The sequence below is a fragment of the Apostichopus japonicus genome, chromosome 10, assembly GCF_037975245.1.
Source record: "Apostichopus japonicus isolate 1M-3 chromosome 10, ASM3797524v1, whole genome shotgun sequence".
Lineage (NCBI taxonomy): Eukaryota > Metazoa > Echinodermata > Holothuroidea > Aspidochirotida > Stichopodidae > Apostichopus > Apostichopus japonicus.
Genome location: NC_092570.1, coordinates 5,052,917 through 5,063,321, shown reverse-complemented (window position 1 = coordinate 5,063,321; position 10,405 = coordinate 5,052,917). Strand labels below are relative to the sequence as shown.

Genomic DNA, 10,405 nt, shown 5'->3' with positions numbered 1-10,405 from the left:
TGCTTCCGTGATTTTCTTTCTTTTATGCTGCACCTGACTTTGTTATAATCATTTGAGTGAGAAGTTATATAGTGCCATTTCTCCTAAGCTTAAAATAAATCCCTTAAGGTGTCTAAAGTTGGCCTCATTCTTATCACATGTACACATGGAAACTTTGCTCCTAAGGTCGTCGATCATTCTCTGTTGTAGCTAAAGAATTTTGGAACATAATTTCTACTGACATAAATACAGCTCCCGGGCCATCGCGACACCGTACCCCCTCTCCTCACCACTCATCCCTTAGGTACTGTTTAGAAATTGTGCAGCCGGTCGTACGATGCCATAGGAAAGGATCACGAGTTGGTAGAGTGTCCTGTCACGACAGATAAGCGATACAACTGCAAGAAATAATATAAACAATTATTACAGTTCGGCGATGAGCTTGGAATCCGATGGCAAGAATTGATAACTACAGTATTAAACAAGACCAGGCGCGTATCCAGGGGGGGGCGTTGGGGGCGCGCGCCCCCCGGGTAAGGAAAAGAGGAGAGATAAAAAGAGAAGAAAAAGGGAAAAGGAGGGGGAAAACAAGAAAAAGGAGAGAAAGGAAGGGAAAAGAAAAAGAAAAAAGAGAGAAAAAGGAGGGAGTAGAAGAGAGCCAAGACCTCGGGAAGAGAAAGAGGAACAGTCATAGTTAAAGCGCTGATCCCTATTATATACACAGGGTAGCCAGTGACAGATCAAGGATTACGGAGGGGGTGTGCGCCTCACCCTACCCCTTACACCGACAACTCCATTTTTGACGTTTCCATTTTTCCTCTCTCACTAATGTATCTATATAAATACTATATATGGTCTATCATAACGCGTGTGTGTGTATGGACGCCTTAAACAATTGTACACATTGTATAGTACAATTGTGCTATATGGAACCAACTGTGGCTGGTCTTGAACTCGACCGAGTCGTCGGGGAACATGACGCATTTCGGGAAGGGGGCGACCGCCCCCCCCCCCCCGAGCAAATTTTCTTTATGACATCGCTAGTAATTTCAAAATAGACAATGCTTAGATGCAACTTACAAGGCCTGGGAAGTGTCATTTCCAGCGATCTGGGAGGCATTTTCGGCCAAAATTTTTCTTGTGCGCTTCGCGCCAACCCATGGTGGCGCTTCGCTTAGATAGTTTGACTACGGGCTTTGCCCCTCCCTTGGCAATTACTCGCTAGACGCCTGTTCGAATTTGTAAAGCAAAGAGCAGATATAACATCATATCAGTGAGCATTGAAATGCATGTTCCACGATGAACAGCCTCAAAAAACTGTCTATGTGTGTAGTCAAAGGCGTAGGAGCCCAATTGGATTTGGGTCTGTAACGACTTGCCCGAAAAAAAGCCGAAATTTTTCGCGCGCGTTCAACATATCGACGCCAATATCATATAAGCAAGCATCGCTCATTACATTGCATGGCATCGTGTACCTTACGGTCCGTCAAAGTTGCACAGTATACCGCCGGATGCTAATGTAAACAACCAAAGGTCTTATGTAGATGGAGAAAAAGCACACAGATCTATTTATGTCAAAACTCTCTTTTACAGTAGTAATGTCGGCCAAGCTTAGAACTTTATTTTAATTACCAAGGAGATCATTTTTAAGCTATTCATTGCTATTTATTTTTCTTTCAGTAGGTGCCCGAAAAAAAATGGGAAAAAATTTGGTTGCGGGGGGGGGGGGCTGCAGCCCCCGCCTCCTACGGGACCTACGCCTATGTGTGTAGTGTTCGGTTTCGATATACCTGATATCGGAAATATCTGCTATTTTTCATTTCCTTCAACCAAGTTTTATAATAGCCATTATAAGAGGTTGCAATATTTCTACACCAATAAATTAACTGTGTCTGAATTTTCCAAAATTTCCTCACCAACATTCTTCATCATACTTTCTTCTACTCGTGCAATTTTGACCTGTCTATTAGGGGTTGAAGGAGGTTTTTCTATATTGGTTGTCCATAGATTGAATTTTGTGCAACATTTTGGGTATGTTTTGAAGTGATTTTTATTCACGAGATATGTGAATTTTCAAATTCTCAAGAAATAATGGGCTTAAAACCTTGAAAAGTGGGGCTTTCGGATATTGTGGGCCGTAACGTAGAATCACCTACAAAAGCAATGATCCATAGGACATGCAATGAGGTCGAACATGATGTGTGACTGGTTACAATCTTCAAAAAGGTTATGGATGGAAAAAAACTTTTGGGGAAAACTTGGTTCTCAGGCAAAAGTGTACATCTGGTTGGTCATTTTCAAGCCCGAGAAGTGCCATTTCCAGTGATCTGGGGGGTATCAAAACCAGAAATTTTCTTGTACGCTCCGCGCCAACCGATGGTGGCGCTCCGCTTAGATGGTAATTCGCGCCCCCCGGGTTACAAAATCCTGGATACGCGCCTGAAGACGGTTACTTTTCCCGTGACATCTTCGAAAGCAATCATCTAATTATAATGATGATGATGATGATGATGATGATGATGATGATGATGATGATGATGATGATGATGATGATGATGATGATGATGATGATGATGATGATGATGATGATGATGATGATGATGATGATGATGATGATGATGATGATGATGATGATGATGATGATGATGATGATGATGATGATGATGATGATGATGATGATGATGATGATGATGATGATGATGATGATGATGATGATGATGATGATGATGATGATGATGATGACCATGACGAAAACGATTGCAATGGCGATAACGATGAACCACTGAATAATTGTATATAAGTAATAGTAGGATTATAGTTTACAAGCCAACCTCCATACACAAAGTTCGACTTGCAAAACAATTGACTATACATATATATATATATATATATATATATATATATATATATAGATATAGATATATACATAGATATATATGTATATATATAAATATATATATATATAGCCTATATATGTACATATATATATATATATATATATATATATATATTTAGGAATCACAAATGATTTTCGAGTTGGTTAGCATCATGTTTGATCTCTAGAGTAAGGCAAAATATGTCACCAAAAACAGAACTAGTATTGTTCGATACAGGTGACAAACGCCTACAGTGGAATTACGATCTTCCTTACCGGTTTCGAACCTCTGGACATACAATCAGCGTCCATAGCCTAGTGGTTAGGGTGTCCGCGTACAGAGCGGGAGGCCCGTGGTTCGAATCCCGGTGGAGGCTGAAAGTTTTTTCACTGTTCTTGATTTTCCAACTCATTACGATTTTCATTTATATATATTCATTTGCCTTTGTCGTTTACCTCCATTGCATTAACATAAAGTCTGTTCAAAGTATCTCTTTCGAGATCCGGCTTTAGGAATCACAAATGATTTTCGAGTTGGTTAGCATCATGTTTGATCTCTAGAGTAAGGCAAAATATGTCACCAAAAACAGAACTAGTATTGTTCGATACAGGTGACAAACGCCTACAGTGGAATTACGATCTTCCTTACCGGTTTCGAACCTCTGGACATACAATCAGCGTCCATAGCCCAGTGGTTAGGGCGTCCGCGTACAGAGCGGGAGGCCCGTGGTTCGAATCCCGGTGGAGGCTGAAAGTTTTTTCACTGTTCTTGATTTTCCAACTCATTACGATTTTCATTTATATATATATATATATATATATATATATACAACAAGTCCTGTGATTAGAAAACGCGAAGCGACCATATGTTTCATATAACTGTGATGGAAAAGTGTACAAACAATCAGTGCGTATGGCAAGCCGTTTTAACATTTACCTCGCAATTCGACTTAAGTCGAATACATTTCACTTCAATTTCACTTAAGCAGAATACTATTTCAATTAAGTGGTATACCATTCCACTTAAGCTTAATTGTATTTTACTTAATCTGAATTCATCAACATGTCACTGCATTTTACTTAAGCTTAATTCTATTTCACTTAAGTGGAATTACATTCCACTTAAGTGGAATTGTATTTCACTTAAGTGGAAATGCATTTCACTTAAGTGGAATTGTATTCCTCTTAAGTGAAATAGATAGGCTATTTAGCTTAAGTGAAATGTTATTCCACTTAAGTGAAATACAATTCCACTTAAGTGGAATGCATTTCCACTTAAGTAAAATACAATTCCACTTAATTGGAATGCATTTCCACTTAAGTAAAATAGAAATGTCCATTTCCACTTAAGTGAAATGGTATTCTACTTAAGTGAAATTGAATTCCACTTAAGTGGAATACATTTTACTGAAGTGGAATAACATTTCACTTAAGTAGAATGTATTCCACTTAAGTGAAATGTATTCGACTTAAGTTTAATTGCGAGGTAAATGTTAAAACGGTTTGCCATAAGTGCGCGTGGTATATAATTCTTTTTGCGGCACAGGCTTACATTGATAACAGTATGTACATAACTACACTTCCTTTTGCCTATTTATAAAATAGTTTGGTTGGTCGTCCTTTGTTCAAATAAACCGAGGGTCGCATTTATCCCTTGTATCTAACGTGTGACGTTATGCTTCACTAGATATGGTCACGAATATCAAAAACACAGTGTTTGAATTTGTTCGTCACTTCTCAAATGTTGTGTTTTTATCATTTGCCGAACCACCAGATAATGCTTCGAAATGCGTAAAGTTTGGATTCTCTGCCTCCTTGCGCAAATCTGCGCATTTGCTGATCTCACACAGGGTAAGTAAGCATGAATTTATATGAATGTAGTTGTAGTTTATATCCTGCTGTAAGTGAGACGGAGGAGTGAATAACATTTACAAAAATATTGTTATTAGACATAAATAACACTGGAAATACGTAAAGTAAAATGTAGTAAGACTTGCGGGAAGAGTACAGCAGCGTGAATACGAATATAAGTAGAATTCCTCTTCCTGTAAGTACAGGTACGTAATTGTCTGCTGCTGCTATGTGCTATAATACAAAATGTACGAGTAAAAATACACATGGGTAAATACAAGTGCAGGTAACTGCGCATTCGGACTCATTACAAGCCTGTCAGTACAGGGAGGAATGGTGGGGGGGGGGGTGGACTATAAATCATCAGTCTCATAACAAAGGTCCCATATGGCTCTAAGGGAGATTTGACGTATTCGCTTAAGTCTGTTACCTTTCCAAACTGAAATAAAAGGGCAGTTTTCCTCTACTGTTATTATAATGTACAGTAATCTTTACTGGGGCCAAATTTACATCTGATATGAAAGCAAAGGGGTAGAAAACTGGATATGAAAGAACAATCTGTGACAGGTTGTGGAAAGAACTATATATATAAATATATATATATATATATATATATATATATATATATATATGTGTATATATATATATGTATGTGTATGTTTATATAAATATATATATATATATATTTATATGTATATATATATATATACACATACATATATATATATAAATATATATATTTTTTATATATCATATATATATATATCATATATATATTTTTTATATATATATTTCCACAACCTGTCACAGATTGTTCTTTCATATCCTTAGCTATAATGAAAGAAACTTGAAGGAAGTCGAATTGATCTTTAAAGTACGTTCAAACTGTCATGGTCTCAATAGGGATATGGCTTTTCCTTCCGGGTTCAAGCACTTTGAGAAGTCTGGGGCTTTTTGACACCTGACGAAAGACCAGGGTGTCCGAAAATTTGTGTATATATACACACACACACACACACACACATATATATATATATATATATATATATATATATATATATATATATATATAAATCTTCTTTGGAAAGAGTTGTTATGAGATTACTGGAATGACCAACATTATTCTTGTTGTACTGCATGTACATCGTAAATATGAATTCTTTCATGAACTCAGATGTTTTTTCATGGGAGGGCCCGCTAATGAGAGTTTTGTCAGCTGTAGGGACTTACTTGTGGCTACAGTTGGGGCTGAATTTTGCAGTTTGCAGAGACCTGTCTTTTCGAGGAGATGGTGCATGGGGGCTGGGCCGTTGTTTAGTCTTTGGGCGGGCCGGGTCACGGGTGTTTGCAGATGTGTTATCGTTTCTGAGAGGGTCGTTTTCAGTTCGTTTAGTGTCGTTTTGGCCATTATGTTGTAGTATGCTGTGCTGATCACGTAACATGGTATATATAAATACCACAATCGTATCAAACTTGACTTTTGTCTAAACTTGTAGGTGTTATATGTTGTAGGTAGAAGCATGGGCGGCGATCCGTACTTCCGAGTGGGGGGGGGGGGGGGATATGACCTTGTTGACTATCTAAGCGTAGCGCCACCATGAGTTGTCGCGAAGCGTACAAGAAAATTTTGGGATTAACAAACCCTCTAGATGGCCGGAAACGGCACTTCCCGAGGTTTCCAAGCGGCATATACCCAACTTTAAAATAGGGATATCATGTCCGAAATATCTCATTATCAGGATCCAAAATACTTTTTTTTAATTTCGGGTGTTATTTTGGGAAAATTGCCCCTGTCAATCTTGTTTCAGGCGCAACGTTAGATGTTCGAGAGCTCTTTTATATTATTCGATGAAGAAAATGGCCTCATGCAGGCTATTATAGGCTTATACACATGCAATACACAATTACACCTAGTTACATTCCTAGGTACCGATTGCTAGGGCATCCAGGTGAAACGTGTATTAAGCATTACCCTGGTAACATGAGAATCTCAGCTGTTCGAGCGAACATGTACGTGTGTAGGCCTACTATAGGGCCTATATGAATACTATGAGGATGCATATATGTACTATATCAATACCGTGGGCGCAATAATACATTTTGTCGTTATAGGGCCAATGAAGCCTACAGTAAACTATTCTTGCTTTATAAAGACGGTTTATTTGAAAAGATCACACTGCGTTTATGGTAGGCGAGAAATGAAGCTAGAAAAGAGCCGTACATTCACGATGATGCATAAATGTAGGCATGAAAATATTCTTATCCCTGGCATTTGGTGGGGGGGGGGGATATGGTGTATTACATCCCCTCCACCCATTCAATACTCTAGCATTTTGAAACTTTTACGGCTATATCGTAAGATGCTAATTGAAATTCACTATTTGGCAAAAACATACATTGGCGGCTGTGTATTTATAAAAGATCCCGTATGTTCACTGAAGCATTTAGCCAATTTCGCACTTCTGCAGGCTTGTTCGCATAATAGAAAATAGTACTGCTTTGTTATGTGTTGAAATTGTCTAACAAAAAGTCTAGTTTGAACAGAAACATCAGGTGACTTACTGAAGGTTTTTCTTTTGTGGTGTTGTTTACTGGTAAACCGTTAAGAAACACGGCTATCAGTCCAGGTGCTTTTTGTATAACACTTTGAACTTTGACCTTTAAACTAAAGTGACTGTACTACATGGTCTTATAAATAGACCACTAGATTCGTTTCTTAGATACCACACCAAACGCAATGGAAAAGCATAAGACTTTTATGTACACAACTAACAGTATTAACATTAATTAACACAACTCACAATTTTATGGCGGAATTACAATTGGTAAAACTGTCCCTTTACACTAACATTTTGCCTGAACTGGTGAGCCGATATACCATATGTTTATCATCAAGTGATACTTTCCAAAGATATACTATATTTTCAGTGTGAGGATCGTGAAAACCGGAACAACTATCAAATAAAAACGTCACCAGACCTAACCAATTTTCTTGGACTATATATGACATATCAAGAGTTCTATTTAAAGTCCTTCAAAAAAGAGATATTTTTGACATGGTTTTTCTGTTCTTCTTGTAGGTCAACCAGAAAGTTTCCCGTTCATAAAACCATGTGATCAAGATTGTGGAAATGGAGTTTGTGCTAAGTTCTTCGGTTTCATAGAGCTCTGCAAGTGCCATGAGGGATTTAATGGCACCTCTTGTGATAATGGTGAGTCAATGTCTCTTAAAATTGTTTGAATTAGCCAAATATATGGTAAATAAACTCTGCAAAACTTTTCATTAGTGTTTACTTTTTGGTTGAATTGTTCACGTAGATGATAAAGTAGCCTGTATTCTTCAGTAAACAAACTGTAGTCCCTCTGATCCAACTGCTATAAAGTTTTCAAGTGTTTTAAACTTCTTTTTTTTTTCCATCTCATTTATTCAAAAGTATCATAACATATGGTACACACATGTTTAAATTATTATTACAATTACAATTTTTACATTATTTACAATTCTGATTACTATAATGTTATGTCAGCTCAATGTTACAAAGGAAATATTTACAAAATGAGAAAAATGTTTCCGAACTGAGTATTTTCCCCCCTCGCTTCTCTTATAAATATATGTGAACATATAAATACCAGTACACATACATAAATACATAGATATACACATATATGTACATTCATACCTAAATATATATACATTCAAATATATGTATATATATACATGCATACACAAATATTAATATGTTACATATTATTATAATAATTAATATTATTATTTTTATTAAAATTTTTATTATAATTATTAAATGTTTATAATTTTTATTAATATTATTAATATTATAACTATTAGTATTAATAGATAACATAGGTTATACATAAATACAATTATAATCAAATAATAAGCAAAATGTAACTTGTGTTAAACAGATATTCTAAAAGTGGACATATTAGTAGCATATCTAGCATATTTGTTCAGCGATGTTCAAAGTGTTTTAAACTTATTCATATAAAAATTACGTTCTTCATTTAATAATATATTCGGTTTGATCTAGCTCCTAGACATGTGTTGTATGGCAGTAAACTATCGTCATACAGTTTCATCAACAGCAAATATGTAGAATTATCCATGACATCCACAGATTTTATAAAAATAGAAACAATTAGTAACCTAACAATTTTAGCACATTTTATGATGATATACAATGATACGGCTGTCTGCAAAATGTATTTACTTACTGAGTGTCACGTTTCTGTCACATTGCTTGAAGACGTCTTACCACCAACCATTATCTGTCCTGATGACGTAACAATCCCAACGGACAGAGGATATAACTATACATATACCGAATTCAAACCATCAAGTATTGAGGATAATGATGGAGATTCACCAAGTGTATCTTCAATACCCGAAAGTGGGTCAAGATTTTACTTCGGTAACAATTCAGTGAGGATGATCGCTACTGACAAGGCTGGGAATATTGGAACTTGCGAGTTTACAATCACTGTGATAGGTTAGTTCATTTCTTCAGCGATGCCATTTCAATCTTAAGTTTAAATTCGGACACAACTGGTTTACAAGGAAGCTGGTAAAGTACCTTATTAGCTATTCTGATGGAAACCTTTCCCCCGCTTTCAACCCGTTCACATGGATTGAACGAGTTTTACTTATTTCTGTTATTATAGTTTGTTAACATGTAGCACGTTGGTATATCAATAACAGTCAATCACCACATGAAGTGTTGTAGCACACTCCGATGCTCCAATGGTGATGACGTTGGAGAAGATGACGCTGATAAAGATGACGATGACGAGGATGAGAAATGCGGATCAGCTTATTTTCTTCCGTTTGTGGCTACACTACTTATAGCAGGCCTCATTTTGGCTTAAAACCTTGTATACCCTCATCTGTTTCGTTGATGTCTTATTTCAATTTGAAACAAGACTATACTATTAGACGTGTAATTGTTACTGCAAGGTCTATTACTAAATTTTACTAAATTACTATTTTTTATATTTAATGTATTATTAATATTACTTAATTTTGACAGCTCTCCCTGTGTTTTTTTGTGACAATGGTACACGTATAGAGGATTCTTCTGTCTGCAACACAATTTGGGATTGCCAGAATGGAGCAGATGAACTTCATTGTGGTGAGTATGCTTTAGTAAATGTCTTATAGGTTAAGGTTTTACACTGCTGTTCCTTGAAGTCATTAAACCAGTTTGTTCAGTCACACACCCGATTGATAGTAAATGTGAAAAGTTTTGAAATTAATCATCAATATTAAAAAAGTTTGTGAAGTACATATTAATAATTTCATTATTGTATTTACTTATAAGAATACTTTATGGCCTCCGCGCATTAAACAAGAAGTCCCACCTTTCCATAACCGGTATATATGTTGTAAGATATACACTAGATTACTGTGAGTGATTTTTGATAAAAATATGTTGGATATGACATTGCAAGATTGAAATGTTTCAACTTATGTACCATGTTAAAAGACTGTACGGTATCTTATAAAACAGCATATTGCTAAATTCTAATACCAGGTCACGCATGCTACACATCACTTATAATATTAGAACTCTGCGTCATTTACAATATAATAAGGGCTACATGAATTGAATATGTGTGAACTACACAAATATATACATTCTAAGTGAGTTGAGTATGTATGTGTGAGTGGGTTTGTGTTTGATA

General features: G+C 36.2%; 1 protein-coding gene across 1 annotated transcript in view; it reads left to right on the top strand.

The window, feature by feature from the left end:
* The first annotated feature begins 4,556 nt into the window (after nucleotides 1-4,556).
* Nucleotides 4,557-10,405, top strand: part of LOC139975431 (uncharacterized) — a 34,436-nt gene continuing 28,587 nt past the window's right edge. Inside the window, exons 1-4 of the mRNA XM_071983419.1 lie at nucleotides 4,557-4,705; nucleotides 7,786-7,917; nucleotides 8,971-9,213; nucleotides 9,751-9,852. Coding sequence (XP_071839520.1) covers nucleotides 4,642-4,705; nucleotides 7,786-7,917; nucleotides 8,971-9,213; nucleotides 9,751-9,852 — 541 coding nt within the window. The 5' untranslated portion in view covers nucleotides 4,557-4,641. The remainder of the gene's footprint in view (nucleotides 4,706-7,785; nucleotides 7,918-8,970; nucleotides 9,214-9,750; nucleotides 9,853-10,405) is intronic.